General features: G+C 42.5%; 1 protein-coding gene across 1 annotated transcript in view; it reads right to left on the bottom strand.

Moving 5' to 3' along the window:
• GABRA4 (gamma-aminobutyric acid type A receptor subunit alpha4) overlaps positions 1-8,369 on the bottom strand; it is a 43,854-nt gene extending 35,485 nt beyond the window's left edge. Inside the window, exons 1-2 of the mRNA XM_075752222.1 lie at positions 8,062-8,369; positions 7,832-7,950 (exon numbers count right to left, since the gene is read on the bottom strand). Of these exons, the coding sequence (XP_075608337.1) occupies positions 7,832-7,950; positions 8,062-8,144 (202 nt within the window). The 5' untranslated portion in view covers positions 8,145-8,369. The remainder of the gene's footprint in view (positions 1-7,831; positions 7,951-8,061) is intronic.
• Between the last annotated feature and the right edge of the window lie 15,228 nt (positions 8,370-23,597).

Raw genomic sequence — 23,597 nt, 5'->3', positions numbered from 1 at the left:
AGAGGTTTTAAGAAGAAACTCCCAAGTTCCAGATAACACACTTTCATACCACCCTGTTTGTTTTGCAGTGGGTTGCTCTCTAAACACGTCAAATGGAAGCGGCTCGCCTTTCTACAAAAAACAAAGTGTTCGTTAGGTCAGGAAAATCTGTGAGTGGTTAGACCACTCATTTTACTGACAGCGTAGTCCAATGACTTTTCCTGAATATAATATAATTTCTGGAGAGCAGAAGAGGTCCGAGAGATTGGAAAAACTCTTACTAGAGCTGTCAAGATACTCGAAGTGAAGACATTCATCTGCAACGTTAGAAAATAGGGGACAAAAGCCAAATTATACTTGTACATAGAAGAGCTCCAATCGTATCTGACCTCCCATAATCACAAGACTATAATTTATCTAGGGTTGGTTTAAACATATAAATACTTATTTCACCTGAACTTGACATGTTTCTGAAATCAAAGTTCTACAGAAATGAAAAAGTCATTTCCCCCACATAGGTCTAATAAGAAAATGTAGGAATTAGTCTCTGTTTCTCAATAATAAGAGAATACTGAATATTCTGCTCAGTTCCTGAATCCCTTGCAGGAACTGCTTTATTTGTTTGTTAGTTCTAAGAAACTAAATAGGAACATTCCTCAAAAAAAAAAACCCCAAAACCTTTAACTGTTTTCCTCTAGTGATATCATCTTTTCTTTAGCTATCAGAACACTGTAATTTTATAATGATATCAAATTAGGCAAAGGGACAGATTTTTCCCACAGGCACGAGCAGCTTCTCCTCTGGCACTGATTTCTTTTGTTTCATTAAATTATTATACCTCCACGGGCAATAAGCATTCAGAGATTTTTTGCAAGTTTATTTTTTGGAGTTTCTCAAAAAGAAGGGGAGAGTTAAGACCAAGAAGCTAATCTCCAAAACGGCAAGCCTACGATTTAATGCTATTAGAAATCCTATAGGAGCAGGAGTAGCACAGGACTAAAACTATCCTTGAGTTCACTCTTCGGTAACTGCTATTCTGCTCTCAAACCTTTACTGATTAGCAGGACCCATGAGAAAGAAGGAAGCAGGAACTCTCAGACAATAATGAAGCCACAAAATAAGGTTGAAATTAAAGTTTCTTTCAGATGCTTGCCTGACATGATGGCAGTAAAGTGACAAAACAAATGTTAAAATCACATTTCAGGCTGCTAGAAAATGCAGATGAATGAGAATCTAGAAATATTTTAGGCATCATAACAGTTACTGAGCTAGTACTGATGTGCAAATCCTCGCTCTGCATTCAAAACCTCAGTCAAACATGAAAATGTTTGGTAGGAGTGAAGACAGCAGCAAGGGACAGTGACGCTGATTATCTCCCTAATGCTTTTTCTCCAACTGCAGCCCTGTCGTGCTCCACGTCTTCCACCTACATTGTCAGTTCACAACTGCTAAGGCCAAACTTTGGATTTTCTAGCACATCCTAGTACTTAATGCCAACCCAGGAGTATCTATGGCGACACCAAAACCTATCTCTCATTCTTCCTGTTCGAGAAGAAAACTTAACTCCAGTTGGTAACAATAGTGGGGGTACAAATAGCAAGTCATGCTTCTTTTTTTTTTTTTTAACTATTATTAATCCTGGGAATTCCTGTCAACAAGGAGATCTGTAGTCACCTAACCTACTTTTTCGGGTGATTTAAGCAGCCCTCCGAAATGAACGTGTTGCACCACTTAACTCAGGCTCTGCAAGCAGAAGATCCTATTAGAATCCTTAACACTCTATTACTGGCAATAAAATGCAGCGAGTTGTAAGAATGCCAATTAACTTTAAATATGACCATTTGGGCTTATCCCTCAATGGATGTTCAGAAAGCATCTATCCACCATAAATCTTCAGGAACGCTGAAGAACTATTTATAACACACTGGTGTGTATTTTTATGTCAATGAAATAGGAGGAGAGTCCTACACACTGCAGTGGGAACAGTTAAGTCTGAATCACTGCTTGCAAGATAATATACTTTAAAGGAGCTCAGGCAGGATTAAAAGCAACCCCTGCAAAAAGCCAGAATAGTTCAGTGTTAGATTGAGATGTTACATGTGGGCTGAAGAAGCGATGCCAGGCCCTAACCTTGTGAAGAGGAACATAAGACAGCTCTCCCATGCATTTTATGCCAACATATGGGTTGAACTGCAGCACAGCTTCCCAGCGAAAGACTTTGGGCTCCATTATCCCCGCGTCTCCATAGGCAACTGTCACTGCAGAGATCTCCGCTGTATGTAAACAGTCAAATCCTGCACAGGCTTTCCGTACGTTGCAAATTTTGCCATCAAGAGTCACGCAACCAATCGGGAACATTAGCAAACAAGTCTCTACAAAGGTTTCAATATACAAAGTACAATTTAAATCCGAAGTGCAGTTATCGCTGCTATTATGAGAACAGTCCCAGGATACATAAACTACATGAAATTATATTACATCAGTTCTTACAGCTACATCTAAAAAAAAAGTAAAAAAGTAGTAAAGCAGATGCTACAGATTTTTTTAAATATAACTACATGAAAAAGATTTGGTGCTTTCTCTTTCCAAATTCTTGCTGTCTGAATAGGGTTGATATCTTTTAAGTAAAATAAAATAAAAAAAAAAACACAACAAAACCCACCATCATACAAAGCGTGTTCTCTTGTTTCATTCTATCAGAAAGAACAGCAGAGGACACCTGCTATATGTAAGATTTCTGTTAGGAAGCCAGAACAGCTAGGTAGGGCATTTTTAAAAAATTAATGTGGAATTCAAACACATGGGCTACATTCTCTACCAAAAAACAAATATAACAAATGCAGCAGCACACAGTAACCTCTGTTTCTACATATGTTCATCCATCAGCATATCTGGACCCTGAAAACGGAGAAACATACCTCCAGAAATGAGGAGCCTACTGTGTTTCTTTGCCTGTTCACCAGCAAATAATCTCTGCTGAGACAGCCAACAAGCTTGATACTGGTGCCAGTTTTCATGATGTGGACACCTGTCTAGTAAGAACTGGACTAAGAATATCAGCTAATTTTATACAGGTCACTGAACAACAGACAGATGGTAATGACTTCAAGCATTACTAACCTCAGCCAAATTCAAATCAGTCAACTACAGGTATCTAACACCATATCCTGTTAAGCCTTTGAGTCATCTACTCTCACCAGCTAAGGAGGACTGGACAACTGCCTGAAAAAAAAAAAAAAAAAGGATCAGCTTCGCTTTACAGTGCTCACTTAAGTCCATTTACAATCTAAAAAATAAATAAAGTACATTATCTACTATGCTGAGCAATGGAACCTCTAAGGTACGTGAGAGTTCCTAAAAAGAGCAGATAATCACATAGATATTTTTCTGTTCTCTAAAACCAGAAAATTGTCTTTGCTCTTCATATGTATTCTGTGTTTATTTTCTGAATAAAGTCACTCCTCCTGCATTGACAGGAAATTAAACTCTTCAGAAACGCTGTTCATCAGCTGAACGTCACACAGCCTAGAAGGGGCAAAGAAGCCTTCTCCTACCCTTCTTAAGGGAGACAATGGCCAACATATTTAATTCCACCAAGTACTCAGCTGCACTTTCACAGTACAAGATCATGAGCAAGAATATGAAAAGAAGGAGGAAAGAAAAAGGAAAATGAATGAACACGGTCCTGTTCCTTCTACTCATGAGCCAGTGTAAGTGGCAACTTCTAAACAGAAAGCCACAGAGCTATCACCATTTCACTAGCTGATAGCGGGACTTGCAGCTCATGCCAGACTACCTCACACAAGTAACATAATCCAAAAGGAGAGAGAGCTCCAGCTTTCGATGACTGGTGGGCAACCACACCACAACGAGCCAGTGGTGGTGACACCATCAGTCCATTTAGAGCCAACGTCAGTGGGTTTTGCAGTCAACCCAACAGCCTTGGGCAGGAGGCAAGTCACACACCACCTTCCTTCTTTGGTTTGGCCATAAAATTGGCCATTAAAGGCAAGACACTAGAGATGAAATGTTCTCTAAAAGGCACACCTAACAAAAAAAAAAAATCACGAAAATGAGCAGATACATGGCAGCACACAGTGACACTGTCCTCACCAGCTTCAGTCCTCTCATTCCTTCTTCCCAAAGTGTGATGAGTTACCATATCACGAAATTTTCAGTCAATTAGATTTTCTAAAGTTATAATCCAATACAGACTTGAATCAGGTGCTTACTTATGTCAAGAGTTGCTCGGGTAAAGTCTGAAACCATGCAAGTGTTTAAAATGGCAAATCAGACCCAGGCCTTTTACTTTAAGCAAATAACGCTCCTTTCAAAAAGTCATCTGGATTTCTACTGTCACTTTGAAACTAATCACCAGTAGAAAGGTAACGAGGGAAATTTCAGAGACAATCCAGGTTTTGCAACTTCCTATAGTTTTCCTTTGGTTTGTGTCATACAGAAAATTTTAAAAAAGCAAGAGAAAACCAGAGTCAGGGTATAACTAGAAATGCTTTTCCGTCCAAGTTTTCCATCTGAATCAAAACAGTACTGTGGCAGCACTTTGAAGGTTTCCAGCAGATAATGCTTTTAATTAATCACACTACAAGTGGCATCTGTAAACATCCTGTTCTTATGATCTGTTAGATTATAGAATGGTTTTGACCAGGAAATCCGCATGCATTACAAATTGCATTCTGAAATTCAGGATAATGATAAAATGGAGTGTACAGCGTAGGGAATGGAGTTGACTTCATTTCCACCACACTATTTTCAAAGATTATATAGCATTACTTTATTCATTAGTCCCCAAATACCTTCCCTCTACTGAAATTCAAAACTTTTATGCATTTAAAGTCTTCCTGACGGCACTTGGGTGTTTTTGTTGTTGTGGGGTTTTTTTCTTTCCTACACAAAACTGCCCATTTTGCTTTGTTTCATTACATTTCTAGGTGAAATCTCTTTGCTTCTCTCTTGCTTCTTTAGATTCCCTCCACCTCCAAACTTAATGGGAACTTTCACCTAAATGGTCTTTAATAACCTTTTTCATAAACCTGTCTGGGTTTTTTTCTTATACTACCAAACCTCACAGTGCTTAGTAAGTGACAGCAACTTTTTAGGTGTTTTTTAATCCGTTTAATAAAGTGTGTTTGCAATGCAAAATGTCAACCAAATGACATGGGGAACTTTATTCCTCTATTGACCCTCAACATACGCCATGCTCCTGTGTAAGAAGTACCAAGACGAGCTCCCATATACTCCGTTGAGGGTCAAAAACCTCCCGAGACACCACTTCCACATTTGTAAGCATGTTCAGGAAATTTAACTTCTCCTCTGTGACTACCAAAAATTGTGCTAATTAATGATAGCGTGGAGAATTTGGATCCAATTTTAGGAAATCTCCAAAATCTAACATTTTCTACTTCGCTCTGTATGCAAAAATTCTTCATGAACTGTTATTTGTGGCAACTCTGGAAGATGGCAGCAAAATTCAAAATTTGGCTACCTCCCTAATCTGATTTTAAACATCATTTGCGCCACAGTTAGAAATGTTTTCATTGATTTGAAGTTTAAAATCAGCATCAGTCAGACCTCTGTGGGGCCTTTTGTTCTTAAAATAAAACCTTCGTTTCATTTTGAGCCACGTGAAAACTAGATGGTGAATCAGCTTCAAGAATAAAACAAAAATATTCTGCTGTTCATCAGAAAGTGACGTAGCTTTAACGTTACCAAAACACGCTATACTTTCCTTCTCTAAATATTCCCATCCCCTCTAACATTTTGTTTGTTATGCTATAAACTAGTGAGCGACCCACTTTTAAGATGCAAGCCCCGTTTGTCATAAAGATTTATTCCGCCAAAAAAACCCCAAAATATAGGGAAAACTTGATTTGGATAGTGTATATTTTAATAACTAATCCATAGTTACTACTCTCAGTTATGTCAAAAAGTCAAATCTGACCAATTGCAGCAATTTCTTCCTTTGACTGGGATTGTTTTGTTGTTTTGGTTTTTTTTAAAAGCTGTTCTTGTCAAATCAGGTGAAGGTAACTTTTGCTGTGAGGAGCCAGGGAGGCAGGCGTCATTTTCAAAAATAAAGCATTTTTTCCCCCGTGTCTTTCTTACAAGTTCAAAACTCAAAGATAAGCGGTTTATATGTTATAAGGAGGAAGAAGCAAGAAGCAATATAATATCCATTTCGTGAAATATTCACCCAGAAGTGTTTTCCCCAGGCTGAAATCTGAGGGTTTTTTCCCTCCATCATTTACTTCAAGATTGCCATTATGAAAGTTCAAGGAGATACAATGAACTTTTTCTCCTTGATAGCATTTTGCTGAAAGTCTGCAACGCTTGCTGGGTAAAAAGATCTACTCTTGCAAAATATCTTGCAAAGGACAACTATATTAAAATAAAAATCAGATAAACTGTATGCCATATTACATATTTAGTAGTTGTTTAATTTTGGAAATCTGATAATGCTCAAAAAGCATCTTTGCTAGATGACTAATTAGTTGGCATTCAACCTAAAATGATGCCAAACATAGCACATCTCTGGTACGCATGCAGAAGTGCCTGTAACCTCTCCGCAAAGACTAAATTGCAAAAGGCTACCGGCTCCCAATGATTCCTCTGGGTGCTAATAAATTTAGCTTCCTTCCCACTTAACGTGTAAGCTAACTTACAGAAGGCCCTCATTCATCCCATCCACTCAAAATAATAAAGGAGTGATCAACGATGCCAGGTGTTGTCCTTTAACAATCATGATCATGTATCTGAGCACTGTATGTGGCATGTGGGGAATGTGCTGGCACACATATCAGTGTAGATGTATCACGTGTATGAAGTAGGTACTTTCAGGGGAGGAAGAAAGTATTTCGCAGCATAAACCTACGCAAGGATCTCATTCAATCCTGTATAGGAAGCAAGCCTATAAAATGCTCGTTATAGCTTTATGCATCATGAGGAGAACTGTAGCATTTCTTCTTAATTTTTTTTTTTTTTTACTTTCAAATCTGTATTTTTAATATCTTCATTCCAGATTACAGAATAAACTTTTATTTTGGTCTGGATCCTAATGATTTTTGGTTCCTAGTCCCTACACAGTAACATTAAAACCAACAAAGATCAGCAAGTCCGGCTGCTTATTCAACAGCACAAAACTGCATCTTAACAGCCTGGGGCAGGAAAGGGACACAAAACTCCCACACGCTGAGCACGGGCGAAGGCAAATTCAACACTCCTCCACTTCTAATTCCTATAGAGCAATTAAATCTACTACTTCTAAATCAAAGCTGGAATTCGAGCAACTGTGGTAAAGAACTGGTGTTCTCTGGCACCTGAGCTCTGGTTTTACTTAACTAGTGGAACAGAACCCACCAAAGACCTGACCTCTTAGGCTGGTAAAAGTACACTTGTTTCTACTGGGACCCGATCCGTTGCATTTACGGGTCAAAAACTGCCAAGAACCCGAAGAATCCGGATGTCAGACAGGTCCCTCCATCCTCACCAAGCCAAAGCACAGCGGCTTCAGGGTTGGGGTTTTTTTCCCCCCAGCGCAAGAGCAGCAGCCTGAGCCCACGGTGTGGGCTGAGCAGCGAAGCGGGGGCTGAGCCCGGGACCGCCCGAGCGGGGCTCCCACGGCGGGGGTCGCTCAGCCCCCCCAGGGCTTTCGGGGCCAGGCGCTGCCTCACTGCCGGCTCTTCCCTCCCCGGAGGGCTCGGACCCCGGGGCCGGGGAGGGGGGAACAGACGTTTTCGGTCGGTAACGGGTGGGTACGAGCGGAAAGCGCTGCGCCCCCCGCCCCTGCCCGACGCCCCCCTCACCCACCCACGCCGGCACCGCGCCGCCACCGTACCCCCGAATCCCGGTCGTAGCCGGTTGTCATAGCCATCCAGGAGGCTGTTCAGGATGCTGGTGAAATTCTCCGGCCACAATTTCTCCTCCTTTTTGCTCTGCCCTGGCGGCCCGGTGAGACTACGAGGCAAAGGGGGAACGGGTGAGCGGAGCCGCCGGGAGCCCGCGGGGACAGCGGCACCGGGACCAGCCGCCCCGGGGCCCCCGCCGCCGCCGCCGGGGGGTACTCACCACGTCGCCAGGCACAGGCAGTGCAGGAGGGCGATGGAGAGACCCGAGGACATGGCGATGGCTGGCTCCTTGGCAGAAACCATCTTTGCATGCCATACTTCACGCCTGGGCACGTTAAACGCCTTGTCCGGGGCGGGGAGGGGGACGCGGGGCCCGGCGGGGGGGGGGGGGAGGGGGAAGGGGGGGGCGGCGGCAGCCCCCGGCGGCCCTACATGCGCGGCGCCCCGGTTGCCAGGCGCCCTGCACGGGCGGAGGAGAGGCAAGTTTCCCCGCGCCGTTAACTCTCTCGGGGCAACAGGCGCCGGTCCCCGCCGCTCCCTCCCTCCCTCCCTCCTCCGCCCCGCCCCGCCCGCGGCCCCGCGCTCCGCCCCGCTCTCCGCTCCCGGCCGCCCCGTGGCAGAGGGAGGCTGCCGCAGCCCCCTCCGGGCGACCGCCGGGCCGTAAAAGCCGCCAGCCCGTTGGCTACCGGCGGGGGTGCGGCGAGGTGGGGTGTCTGTGCGGGAGGGTGGCTGGGGAGGTCGTGCTGGTGACCGCGGCGGCGAAGTCTTCGTTCGTCCCAATCATCTCTGCTCCCGAGGGGGGGACTAAGCCAAGGCGGGGGGGCGGGATTAATTCCCCAGCGAGGGGCGTTTGGGAGCAGGAGGGTCCCTCCGCTCCGGTGTCAGAGGTGCTGGGGGCAGAGCAGAGAAGGAGGAGAACTCTGACTTCAAGGTTAAAACCGAGCGCGCCGAAAATGCCTGGGAGCGAGTGGGTTATCCCGGGTTTCTAAAAGCAAAAATGCCAGAAAAAGGGAATCGTTTCACATTATATCTTTTTTTTCTCTCTCTGTAATTCCTATAATTAGGAAACAAGATTTGGTGACCCAAATAATTTCCATTATACAAGGTCCAAGGGATTCTGCGGCAATTACAGTATAATTCACTCACAAGTGTTGCTAGTCTGTCACAGGCTGTTGGGATGGTTGGGTGGCGAGGGGAGGAGAGGGGAAAAGGAAGAGAAAGGGGGGGTTCCCCCACGCAGTAGGTATTGGCATTTAACAACTTGTTCTTCTGATCAAGTGTGCTGCAGGGGCAATTGTTTAGGTTTGGAGATCAGTGTGCATGTCAATTTTAACGAGGATGGTGAAGTTCATTGCGCAGGAGCACACCAAGCAGGTACTGTAATTGACGCCAAGACTACTGTCAACGCTGACAGAAAAAGGCTTTATTCATTACTTGCTACAGTATCTCCCAGCACTGAAATGCCTGATTATCTTCAAAACTACCATACACTTGAAATCTTCCTGATTGTACTTCAGAGCTTGTTCCAGCGAGGGTGCCCTTTGCTGATTCCTTTGAAAAACAATTAAAGCTGTGCTTGAAATCTGTTTAGCTTGCTGATGCTGTTTATCTTTCAAAAAACTCTGTCTAGGCAGTCAGTTCTTCTTCCAATTTTAAAAGCCCCATTTAGGCCTCTGCAGATTATTAGTCTGCTTCCTGAGATTTTGGCAGGATCCTTATCTGCCGACTGCCTTACAGGATCCTGCTCTGCCTGCCTTACTGGAATGAGGAATGCTCTGCTGAAACCTCACCGAGCAGGCAGCCTGCCGATGGACGGCACGCGCGCTCCATGCAGTATTTACGAGCCCGGACAATGCAGACGGTAGGATGTCACGCAAGGTCACGTCAGCTCCTGTGATGAGGCTCTAGGATCAGCCTGTTTAACTCCACACCAGCAAGAGCTGGCTCCATTAGCAGTCTGATCAGGAACGACAGAAGGATGGATCAGCAGCTCTTCAGGAGTCTTAATTTCCCTACATCAGATAAGTTTGCCTGAGTTAATCAGCCACTTTTTTGTCTTCTGTAAAGTGATGTAATTTGTTTTTCTGGACCAGTCTTCTGCTATAGCATGGACTATCCCAAGGGGATGCTTGGGACTGGCCTCTCCTAAAAAGAATCTCTAGTTTTCCTGTCCCTTGCAAGAAAACGTAATCCCTCATAGCAGAACATTGAAAATGTTTCTAAGTGATGTCATCAGATCTAGGGATATCTCAGAAAAATTCTGTTGGCAGAAGCCAAACACACAAAATTAAAACAAAGGCAATAGATGGTGATTGAGTACTAGGAAGAATTCTGCTGGCGAGTCAGACACAGAGCAAACCACGGCTCTACAGCACTGCCACTTCTAGCAGCTGCCGTGGAAGAAAGCCAACACCACCCTGGCAGAGCCCGGGGCACCCTTGGGTTTAGATTGTTTTATTGCCTTCGGCATATGTACAGACACCTGCGTGAACTGAAATAGAAAAGTCGAGTGGTATTCACCGGTAATGATCTCCCCACATGAATGTCCTGAGAAATGTTATCGCTTAACCCTCTCTGAGATCCATGCCTGGAGTCAAAGGGAACGTGGATGCCACAGGCCCAGTAGTTCTTCTGCAGGTAGAAATCAGAGAAACTCACTCGGTTATTCCCCTTCCAGCAATTTCAGGAACGGAGCTGGTCTTTGCATGATTTCCAGGTTCTTTAGAACAAAGAATAGTATTACTGATACCTTTTGTCTCTTCCAGAAAGGTACTTCAGTAAAGGAAATGTCAGGTTGAAAGATTTGTGGACATGCCATGCCAGGGCATCAGGCAAGAAGTACTCTACTCATGGCTTCTAAGAAGATGCTCATTTTGTTTTTTCCAGGAAAAGGTAGACATAATGCCCTTCTGTCACACCCTCCATGCCACAGGTTATATTGGTGTAGGATCCAGGTGCCACCTGGGTGCATTTACTCCCTCGAAGTGCTAAAATTAAATGGGAAATCACTTTCTCTAAATCTAGAAAATGAGTTCAAACACTTTTCAAATTTATCGGTGGATAATATCTCCCTTAGATCCAGCACTGACTATCAAGTATTAAGTAAAATTAATACCAAAACCAGAGATTGCTGTCCTTGATGTCTGAACAACTGTATCATTTATATATTGCTGAAACTTTTACAAAACTAGGCTTGAAGGGAACATAAAACAGTTCAAAATAGCAGTAAACCATCCTGTAAGTCAGATAAATCACTTCTGAGTACTTGTTTATACCTTTTGATACATGTATTGCCCTGGCCAATTTCAACATTTTTTTAATTACATCTTAAGAGATAGTCTAGATTCTTTTGTAATGTATTTGTAGCATAGACACACACAGAGACTCCCAGGGTGCTGCTTTGTCACCAGCAGTATGCTGATTTTAAAAATACTGCTTCAAATGGTCTTTGATCACTTTGAAGGATTTCTGGGTTATATCATCCCTCTAAAAGAACTTGATGACACCAAGAAGGATTTAGTGGTCACAGGCTGGATTGATGGCCCCTAAAAATGCTGAATTTGGCATTTTCTCAGCTTCTCCAGCTTTTACCACCAATTCTTCCAAAATTTCTCCAAAGAAATCTCACCCATCGTGGACTATTGTAAGAAGGGGACTATTTTTGCCCGGCTCCATATGCTCAGAAAGCACTTGAATATTTTAAAGAGACTTTTTTTTTTTTTTTTGTACTGTCCCTATGCTGATGTATCCTCCTAATGATTTTTAATGAAGCAGACACTCTGGCCATGCCTCAAAAGCCATTTTATCCAAAGCTATGGATCTTCCAATATAGATTGATAATTTTTTATTTATCACAACATGCAGAGAAGCAGAAAAGTTTTTCATCACTCTTCCAATTTCTACTTTACCATCATATTAAGTGGAAAGAAAAAGAATGTCAGTACTTTTCTTGTGGAAGGCACTATCTAGCCTTTCCAATTTTTTATTTTTTTTTTTGTAAACTATGGATTCCACCAACATTACAGGTTATATAGGTAGATTATAGGTTACATCGTTTTTCCCAGCAGATTTCATTATTCAGCTGATTTTGACCTGATTTAGTCCTGGCATCAAATCCATGAAGACAGCCAAACTTATATGGAAAAGAGTGGGAAAATCTTTAATGCCCAACTATATATTGCGTAGTTAAAAACCTCTAACACTTAGAAAAGAGAAGATAAAACTGGAATCTCTGCCAAACACCTAAATGTTTCTTTATCTGAATAGCTAAGTCATTGATTTCTTGGACTTTCTACAGTTTCTGCCCATATCAATAGAGCTTCTTACAGTCTTGATCAAATGGCTTGTCTTCACATACGTCTTTTTTAAAGGTCAGGGGTTGAATATCCATTCTTTGGAAAATGTGTACCCCAACCCCATTTTTGGCAGATGACCAAGAAAAGATATGGCTACTTGTTATGTACAGCTAACTAGAGAGTCATTTGCTCCTCTCCTTGCCCCTCCTCAAGGGTGCAAGGGGTCTTTCACTCCCCTCCTCTCCTGCATCCACACACATTAAAGAGATCACAGGGACCTACAAAAAATACACCTGTCCTTGCTTTTATCACGACTTTGATCTGGAGCTCAGGAGAAGTCTGAACTACCTGTTTGGGGAAGAGTTTTCCATTGGTAGGGACACCAGGCTACTGTGGGCCTTGATTGCACCTCTAGCCACGTGGTTACGTTTTAGCAGTCTGGATTTTGGGTCTATTGACTGCAATTTAAGTTCTGCTCTGGAAGCAGTAAGACAGATGCTTAAGCTCTTTCCTGCTCTTCTCCCAGTCCAGCTTTCCCTCCCTGATGTAGTTCTGGTAGGTTTTTTCCCAGCTCCTTATTTCGGTATCTGATCACAAAGTTGTTACCTCCAGCTTTAAAAGGATCCAGTTGCATTCAGTGTAGCAAACGTGTTACCAAGCACAGTTCTTTCTCTCAAGAACTTACAGTCTAGATAGGTAAGACTAACTAAGGATTGGACACAAGGAAGTACTATTCTTTTTTCCTGGGAACCGAGATGCAAAAAGCCTAAGTCACAATGCAACACTAACACCATTGAAGGAATTTGGAGCAAAACAGGAGCTTTATTCCAGTCCGCTCTGTCTCAGGTCAGTTCTCTAAATCACCACCTCAGCTGTCCTTTCAAAGCACAGCATAAACTCTGTATAAAACTGAACCTTCAGCTGGCCCAGCTTAGCTTCACTTCCACGGCCAGAACTCCTACGAAACTGCAGGAACTGATGCCGACATGCATTTAGCCGTGTATTTTTTCCTCTGACATATGGTATTTACAAGACTGTTCTACAGTACCATGGTTATTTTAACACACATGTCCTTGATTTCTTGGAATAAGGCTAGAAAATCCTTTAGGTACCAAATATATATATATATACTTATACACATATATATTGCTATTACTGATTGCAATAAGATTTATGTGGATTCTTCTAGTGATTGACACATGGAAGTTTAAGGAGGTAAACTGTGAGCTTCATATTTAAGGGGACCTCTACTCTACACACTGCAATGGAAACATGTTCATGGAAGCAGGAACTCACTGCAGGAACTGCCAATTTGGGGCAAAAAGTGTTCTCAGCAAGAAAGTATTAAAGAAGTCCTATGCCTCCATCATCTCCTTTCTTGTCTAACCCTACTGCTTCCACAGGGGACACACTCATAAAATCGGGCATGTCACTGACCCACGTCACGTCTGCAGCAGGAGCCTAGAGGTGCCAGGGCCATTGGGGCAGGTCATTGTCACCTTTTCAGTGGCAAAGCAGGGAATAAAGCAGATCTCCTGATTTCTGTATCTGAAAACATGGTAAGAAGATCTCTTCATGTGGGGAGAATAGATTTGTATTCTAAGAAAAGTACAAGGCTGGCTGTTTCATTGAGGTGCAGGACATGGCAGCCAGAGTTGTGGGAAGGAATTTGGGAAGCCACTGCCCTGTACCCTGCCTTCCCCTGTTAGAGCTTCCAAGTTTAATGCAAAATGTGTCAAAATTTTTGGTTGCCCCGAGCAACAGTAGCAAACCTTCTGCGGCTTTCAGAGGCACCAGGCAGGGCAGAGAGAGGGGCAGGGGGCCAAAGCAGGGGCAGCTTGCAGGGGCTGCCGTGGCTCAGAAGGAGAGGAAGGCTGGGTGTTCCTGCTTGCGGCCTCCTTCAGGTTCCTGCTTTCAGGCAGAGCCTCCACACTACACCACCTTATTTTAAGATAGCTGCATCCCACTGCTGGCCCCTGCTCCCAGAGGGAACGAGAGAGCAGAAGCACCGACAAACTGCCTCCCTGGAAGGCTTCATGTTCCCAGTCATTACACATCCATTAATCCCAGAAGTCATGAGTCATGGGCAGATGTCTGGGGAACAAGTTAAAGCGTGCCATCGGAGCCATAGGTCTGGCTCCTGACTCACACTGAAGGCACTGGTGTCAGCTGTAGTGATTTTCTCCCTGCCTTCATGGTGCTTGGCTTGCCTGGGTCTCTCAAAGGCAGGAGGAGCCCTATTTTTCTTTCAAAGAGAGAGCAGGAGAGTTGCAAAGTCTCTGGATTGTACAGTGGGAGAGGAAAACCTGAAAATTTGACCTAAGTCTTTTCTGTATAAAGAACCCAAAATGCTTCAGGCAGGTAAGTGAAACTGAGACTTCTGAATCTCAAGACCCCTGTGGGGCTGACTTCTGGTTCTCAGGTCCAGGGCTAGCAGCACTGATGAAGCTCTGTTTCTGTTTATCCTGCTCTTCCCTCCTGTTGCCGTGCCAGGGGTGGGTGTCACTGAGCCGTGCTCAAGCACCACCTCTGCACTGACAATGATGTTCAGTAAAGAAGAGGCACTGCTTCGGTTTGGTTCACTTCCCACCACTGCTCCATTTGCTTATGTCAAACACACACATTAACAGAAAGACCTTCCTTTCTACCTTGGAAGAGATACATCCTTTATGTCGTGACATTTTAAGAAATACTATGGCTCCAGAAGGAGCAAGGCATAGTTACCTAGCTAAAGGTGTTCTGCATCTACCTTCTTACAAGGGATAGCTCGTACACCAGCTATAGTCAAAATCTTCCTTATAATGGCAACATCTCTGTATTAAATAATAATACCAGCATTCATATGTTAGGTAGAAAATATTCCCTTTAAAATGTTTTAGTATAAAAACAAACAGAATGGTTTTTTATGCAAATAGAGCTGCCAAACAGACTTTTGCAGTAGCCCAGGGGTCTGGAAACAGCTGAGCAAATTGGCGTTTAGAGCCGTACTTGTAAGCTCTGCTTGCAAAGGCAAAATTTGCCATTGTGGTAATACACTTAATCTACAGAAGACACCCAACCAGTCTGCTCTTCATTACCATCTGGTGGTTGTTGCATGGAGTGGCATTACTAACATCTCAAAAAAGAGTTACTGAGAGGAATTTTCATATCACCAGAAAGGAAAGGGCGCTGTAGCAGCAGTGGGCAGCGCAAAGGGGCTGGTTTTGTCTTACAGGCATTGACACAGAGGCATCAGGCCCAGAGAACACTGACAAGATGAGCGGGTGGAAGAGAAAAAATTAAGAAGCATCTGGTGGTACTTCAGCATTTCATCATGTAATTTAAGGCGTACCTGAATATCATTTGCAAGGAGCTGAGAACTGCTTGGGAAGCACAGTGCACAGTTCCCTCCCACTGACAGCAATGGCCCCTGAGACCACTTGGCCAGATGAGGTATCTTGTTAACCACTTTTAATAACTAGTTCCCAGATCTCCTTCACTACTTACCCAGAGAGGTATCTTACAAGTGGTATCCTAGCAGGGGCCCTATGTCCTCGGTGGTAAGCAAGAGGAAGATAATCCCATTCCTCAGCTATATGGGGAGCTAGCTCTCCTCTCGCACAGTTCGTGCTCTCCACTGTATAATCTCTTCCCCTTCCCCCACAATGGATTCATCAAAGGGAAACTCGGCAGTGTGATTCAGCTTGGAAGGGACTTTTGGAAGTCATTGGTCCAATCTCCTGCTCAAAGCACAGCCAACCTCAAAGTCAGATCAGGTAGCCCAGGGCCTCTGAGGAGATCCTCACCCTTTTCAATCTTCCTGGAGTATTTCTTATCCTTGGAGTATTTCTTACAAAGGAAGGGTAGTCTGCTTTTATACCGAGTGAAAGAAGTAGAATAACTGTGAAGTACAATACCCTTTTGCTTTTACCTAAGTGTGTGGATCAACAGATAATTGATATACAGTGAAGAGTCCACTCTAAGTACTTTGCAACAGAAGAAATATAACCTCCCGGCCACAATCACAGAGGGTGCTAGTCTGGATACACCATGGGGCTGATCCAGTGCAGCTGCAGCATCTCTTGTCTTATGCACTAGGTTGAATTTTTCAATAATAGCACTAAATTAAATAAATTCATTATTGTAATTATAAAATTCACAAAGCATAATACACTTAAAAACAGAAACAGTTTTATGGCTCAGTTGCTTCTACCTTTAAAAAAGATGCACTTTTCAGTTCCTTTCCAAGCTCTGCCACTGATTTCTGTGACCTTGGAAAAGTAATTTAGGCCAAGTCTTCTCAACAAGTGTAGCTAATACTAAGTGCACGAATGTATATGAAGGCTTTTGTACATAAGAGTGACCCAGATCTTGTGGAGGCCAAATACCCAAATCTGCATTTAAAATTTTGATCCTCAGGCCTCTGTGTCTGAATTTCCTGCTCAGTAAATTTTAGAGGAGACTTACATATGTTGCAGGGATATTTGAAGGTATTAATTAGTTCAAATGCATACAGCGGCTTAAAAATGTAAAGTATATAAATACTAAGTAGTATTATTAAGTGGGTCAGTATTTAACCAATACTCATGTCCTTGTTAGCTTAGACATTTCATCGACTTTGTATCTCATTTTGGATGTTTAATACATAATCAGCTTTCTAAATATTTCTCTGCTGGACACAGGCATCAGAGTACATGAGATTAACACTATCATCTGAGGAATAAACACTCCTTAGCCAAAACACTGGCTACATGAAGAGGCCTCCACAGTCACCTCCCTGACCTCTCAGCCCACTTAGACATGACAAATGAAAGACTTCCACTGATGATGGTGAAAACGAGTCGGTGGAAAACGCAAGGGATGAAAAGGAAGCTGAATGTTTTACAGAGACAAATACACAGTTCCAGGAGGTGGACTTCACAAGATGAATGGTTTTAAGAGGATGGATGAGGTCTGCACTCACAAGCTCTCTTTCTTATCTCATGGAAAACCATCTGTGTCTTCCTTGTCTTATTACTACAGAACAATACATGCTCTTTTCCCTGCCGTACAGTTCAGCTCACGGCCCAAAAAGATGAAGTACAAATCCACCCTGACTCATGTACAATTTAGACACCAGGGTCATTTAGGTTCCGTTCCAAAACTCACTGAAGTAAACTAAAAACCTGCCACTCACCCTGGGGATTTTGGATCAGAATCAGAAAGCATTTTTCACTCCGAGTTCCTGATTTACTACGGCGCTGGGGTTTTCTGTGTAATACTTTGTTTTCTTACAGCCTCGTTGTTGTTGTTTTTATCCTATTATACAAATGTTCTAATTCCTCAACTCCCCATCTGACAGACAGGCAGGTGACAATTTTCCTTCATCAAATGGGGGTGGAGAGGAATTTGGCTTGGCTGCCACTGCTGTGTCCAGCCCCTCAGACTGGTCTTAACGCAGAGATAACACTGAAACACATTTTGCAGATTTTCTGAAATTAAAACCCTGATAATGTCCAGAAACTAAAGTAAAATTTAAGCCTTGATGTGCTAGTTGAGGGGAGAGAAACTCTCTGAACCAAGGAACAAGTCACTTAAGGAGGCACTTGGCAAGACAAAGGGAGACACAACAGCGAGGTTAAGAATATGAGAAGTTAGCTCATGGGAAGGATCCAAAAGTCATCCCTACAGTAGGAAGAGATGAGAAGGAAATGCTTCCAAATTATAAAATTAAGTATATTCTTGATATTTCTTCTTTTGGCCTCTTCTGCCCAAGAAGCTAAGTCTTCTTTCAATCTCTCTCACTTCTGTCCAGAGATGGTATTAGAAAATATATGAAGCTAACATTGTTGACATCACTCAAATGCTTGGTGCTGCTCAGGGGAGCAAGGGGATGCTCCCCCACCCCTTATCTCACCCTTTACATCTTCTTGAGGGTTCAAGTTCTGCTGATTGCCCTACAACAGGAGTAGGGATGGCTTTGCACTCTGTGGCAGGTTTGAAGGCAGCCACAAACAGTTCAGTCTTTTCCAAAATGCAAGAACAGTGAATTAACCAATAATCTCTGTGGCTCAACCATCCCTCCCGTGGGCCTCTCCTCAGAGCAGTTATCCCTGGGACAGCCCCTGTGCCCCGTGCCCAACGCTGCTGTGGGGAGAGGTATCAACAGGGGCTGCACAACACAACACGTAACGTCCCCATTTTGTGACCTGGCTGAGGAACTTCTCTCTCGTGTCTTTACCAGTTCTCTGTGATCAATTTTTCTTCCAATTCTTATCTTTGTCCTTATTTTAGGCTTTATTTTAGAGTTCTTTTTCAACTAGCTAAAAACAGCACAAATGACAGGGCGTAATCTATTTCTCAGTTTATGGACCACTTCCAGTGACTGCTGCCAGCCCACACGACGTATATAAATCATGGATTTTAGACCTGCACCCCTGCATCAGTTAAAGAGATAAGTAAAATTACTTGTTGTCTTACACCTTCCTGTTGACAAAGTGACTCCCAGCTGAAGAGATTCACATATGCTCTTTATTTCAGCAGGCAAGAAGCATCTATCTCACTCATCAAATGCGCTCCCGAGACAAGAAAGGAGCGTGCAAGCAGATGTTGTGTAGGACTATTGCATTTGTTAAAATCATGCCCACTTTGTTTTCTCCCAGCGTAGGTATGACTATACGTGGCGATACATATCTAATGCTGTCATTTTCATGGCTGTAAATCTACTCAACAGAATTCCAGAGGAATTTGCCATCAGCAAAGAAATCAGCCTGTCAGTTGTCAGTCTGGCAGATTTTATAGTTCTATTTTACTGGTTTTCTAATACGGACTTTTAAATGTGAGACGTGAAATAGTTTGTAAACGTATTCTTGAAATATAATGCAAATTTTCATTCTTGTCACCTCTGTCCTTGAAGGCAGCAGACAACCTTGGTAATGGGTGGAAATACGAAATGCCAACCTTCCATGAGGCAGGGGCAATGGCAAGAGGATAGAGAACAGTTTCTATTTGCAGTGACCATTCTTGGCTATTCTAGCTTTTACTCTTCAGGGTCTTACCATATAGAAGCACAACCTCTTAAAAAAAAAAAAAAAAAAACCACAACAAAAAAAACCCAAACCAAGTATTATAGAATCTTAACCAAAATGTCTTGTTTATTTTCTTACTGAAGTTGGCTGTTTGAGGGATATGAAATTTGGAGGCTGGGTCTCCTATGAACTAAGGACATTTTCAGGTAGATCTAATTTTAAAACTGGAAGTGCAAACCAATGGAAAAGGCCAGTGTTCAGCATCAGTTTTCATCTCAAATCAGACTGCAGTAAAAAAACCCCAAAACTTTTAATGTAAAACTATCTTTGAGGAAAAACTAGTTAGGGCCTTCAATCTCCGCAGCAATGTAGCACAGCAAGCGATCAGGGGCTACTGGAGATAACAAAGGAACTGGAACTACAGTTTCCATTGAAGAATTGCAAACCATCAGTAGAGGCAGGCAGTGATGTTACCACCCTTTAGAGTAACAAGATCACAAAATACTTGAAATTAGAAGGGGAAGTTATATAGCCTACCTCCTGCTCAACTTCAGAGCCAAGTTCAGCTCCCGCTCTGAGCTGCACTAACCTCAAAGATAGATCAGGTTGCTCAGGGCTTTGAAAGGAATATCTTTTAATTCTAAATTTCTTGAGAGTAAATAATGCAGAAATCTATCTTTTCTCAAAGATAAGTTCATTTTGATTAAGTATTTTCTTTCTTCTTCCTGATGAAGGAATGCTTTGATCAACACACTTATGTGAAAATATCCCCTGAAAAGTTGCTTGTGTGACTGAATTCAGCCTTTGTCTCTTCATTGCTAGAAGCAAACAAGCTAGGCTCTTTTTTACGTGACTCACACATTCATAAGTGCACGTAGCGAGCGCATCACATCACTGAAATGGGACAAAGAGACACATTGCATTCTAGTGGCTCAGTGTGGTAAAATACTTCTGAGTATGAGAATGCTGCTTATATTTCTCAACTCACTATTTTCAAAAGGACTTATTTAACCTGACAATTTAAATAGGGTTTGGCAGTGAGCTGATTCGGAAAACAATGAAACGGCAAAGCTGGAGAAAATTAACTCCATTTATCAGAAAAATAATTTCTGAGCCATTCCAGTAACAGTGTTTCATTTCTTATACCAAAAAAATCCCCATACAAATAAAGACAGGACCAGGCCTAAGAAGTGTAGAAGATCTCAATCCTACAAATATGTACACAACCTTCCATAGTATGCATCAGCCTGTTAAAATCTAGGGAGCTGCTTGCAATGGAAAGGTATATGTGTGCTCATTTCCACAGGATAATACATCAGGTATTAACTCTTTGTGTCCTGCTTCTCACATCTCACCAGCACTGACAAACCTCCGTTGTTAGGAACTGTATAAAATCAAGTACCTAAAATACCTTTTAACAGGAATGGTAACAATATCACACCTCTTATGTCTCTGTTCTTTAAATATCTTGTTAAAACCAGCCTCTGCAGTGCTGTCTACAATTGCCTTCTTTTTTTCAGCAACACTTCAGACCACTGGCTCTTTGTAGTTGACACACTCACTGAGGCCACTAAGCTATGCAAGTGCATACAGACTAAATGCTACTTGCACCTTCTTCATGTCTGTCTCAGCACTTGTTGAATGTCTGCTTAATTTATCCTGGATGGTTTGTTCTCTGCAGCAGGGATTGTCTTTTTTGATACTCTCTATAGCATCTGGCAGCAAGACCTTAATCTTCAGCCTCTACTACTTCTCTTGAGCTAGCATCAGAGGGAGAAGGAGCTTGTGAGTCTCCCACACCTGGGATGAAGGACTGGGAAGGTGAGCAGAGTTGCTTCCCGCAGGTAGCAAGGAGCGGGGCAAAGACAATGTACTGCTGGGGCGGGGGGGTTCTGTCATTAGGCGTGCAGCGCTGGACATGAGCGCCTCAAGAGAAAGCACGTTTTGTCATGTTAAGAAAGGATGTTGGATGAGCAGTGGACACAAGGCTGGGGGATCCAAGAAGGGATTTCAAATGAGTGCTACAGATTTTTATCTGACATGATTAAAGACTCGCTAAATTATTCTGGCTGTAGATATAGGACAAAAAGAATCCTATTGCTCTTGTATATTCTCTTCTCACTTTGATTATTAAAAGTGAATAACTTCAATTCACAGTTTTGATATTTACTATTAATTCTTCAAAACACTGTCCTAAGTGTTTTACAAGTTCTTAAAGGAAAGTAGAACCTGCACTAAGAAGATCTTAACTGACCTTTGCAGCATATAAAAAGAGGGATAAAAATGGGGCACAAAGAGGGCATGAGTTTTGAGCTGACCCTTTTTTATTTCCTGAGGGAAGGGCGAGGGTGTGGAGGTTTACTGAGGGACCTGAAGGAAAGGGAATGGCTGGGAGGGTGAGGTGCTCTCCTCACTGCGGGGCACCGTCACGCCGTCTACAGATCCCAGGATAAAGTGCAAGCTCAGTGTGTCACTCCACAGCTCTTCTCGATCGCTCGCACCGCTTTCCCACTGCACTGAAATCCCCAAGGTATGCTAAAAGTATCTCCAGCTTGCTGTTTTCTGCCATCTGAGAAGACTGCTCACATGCTGTATTTGACTCAAGGGATTACTGTAGGTATGAAATGACAATAGCATTATCACTAAGCAGATGAAGTATGTGACCTATTTCGTTATCTGCTTTTTCTCTAAGCACAAATACTAACCGGGTGTGGGTTTTACCTGCAAAGTTAGTCATTTCATAGTTCCTATGTTTGCTTTCATAGTTTTGAAACCTGACCATTTAGCTTAATTTTTACAAATTTGAAAATTTGATCTAAAATTTGGAATATCTTATTAGTATAGTTAATGCAAAATGTCACCTGCTCAGTGCCAAGTAAGAAAAAATGTATACCTATCCTAATTCTCATTAGGAGATAGGGCATAGCTGGGGTGTATACAGTATGAAAAGCCACACAGCCAAGCAATCAGTGGCCCACAGATGTCTGACAATGAAGAATCCGAAGATCCTCAGCTCGGTTTCCTATTCTGTTTTCTGTGCACACTGTTACACTGTAATGCAATTTTGCTAATTAACGCTGCGCCTCTCACACTTACCACCAGTCCTGCTTCTGCCCTGTGGCTGGTGTACCTGTTCCCACAATAGTTCTCCCCACTGACTGGAAAACTCCAAGTCCAGTTGGACACTTAGATTACGAGTATCCTGGGTCTGCAAGTCCCTATTTCCAATTAATCGAACCAGTCAGTATTATGAATGTTAGCATTTTCAGTCATCACCTCCACATACAAAGTGCACAGTGTGAGGCACACAGCTCTCCTTCTCTGTTTTGAGCAGAATCACAAAGACATACCTTCCCTCATTCTACATTGAAGAAAGCACGACATATCACTAGAAGTTGTAATCACCACTTTTGCAATTTTTTTTCTCTCCTAGTTTCATTAAAAGTTGTGGTCTTCCTTCCTACAGATCTTATCCAGTGGGAAACAGGAATAATTTCCCTTTTTTTCAGTGATCTTGCATTCTTTTTAATTAGCCAGCATTGTCTGAGCAGGACATTATCTTTGTACTGTGTGCACTTTCTGATTCCAAATCAAAATGAGCATGGCAAAAAAGATCTTTAATAAACTGGAAGCATTTCTTTGTGTAAAAAAAAAAAAAGGCTCCCCACAGAAAGTTTATGCATAATGAAGGTGAAAAATGAACATGCAACTGGCACGGGATGGTTTTATGAATCATGCTTTGCGATTGTATTATTTGTCTTGCTTCTAGGAAGCATTCGACATGCCTCAGAATATGAAAAAAAAAAAAGTCATGGCTACTATGTTAGAACTAGTGGATTTCAACTGTTTTAGTTTACTAGTGTTTATATATGCTACTAACACAGCCTAGAAAACATTTTTTTAAAATGTTATTTACAAGATGTATGGCTATCTCATAGACCCTATAAATACTAAACCCAGCACAGAAATGAGTGAGAAAGGAATTTGGCATTATCATTAGCAATGGCTTAAAGAAAAAGAGCTTACTGAACAATAGATGAGAAAATAACCGTAAGAAAAGGCCGTAAGAGCAGAAATTGAAGCCACCACAGAAGTCTGTTTTTCTTCAAAAATATTGCAAACTAGTGGCAAAAGTCTCTCAATTAACCTCCTAGACTTTTAGGCACTAAGCAGCCTGATTTCCAAAGGTGCAAAGCAGTGCATCTACTTGCGTGCCTAAATTCTGGGATGCTCAGCAAATTTCAAGATGCCCAAAAGCCATGTTGGGCACCCATCAGGTTTCACTCAGCCTGAGAGAGTGAGTAAACCCCACCAGAGTGGGTGAAAAGACACACCGCTGTATTTTGAACCAAGTTTATTGACTGCAGAAGAAGCTGCAGTTTGAATCACATTTGTAAATCAGATTACCAGATGCCTCGTCACCTGTAAAAGCTTTTAGAAAATGTTCATCAACAAGAGTGATAATATCTGGGCTT

This window comes from Balearica regulorum, chromosome 4, assembly GCF_011004875.1.
Source record: "Balearica regulorum gibbericeps isolate bBalReg1 chromosome 4, bBalReg1.pri, whole genome shotgun sequence".
Classification (NCBI taxonomy): Eukaryota; Metazoa; Chordata; class Aves; order Gruiformes; family Gruidae; genus Balearica; species Balearica regulorum.
The sequence above is the reverse complement of the archived record's forward strand: the minus strand, read 5'-3'. Positions and strand labels throughout refer to the sequence as shown.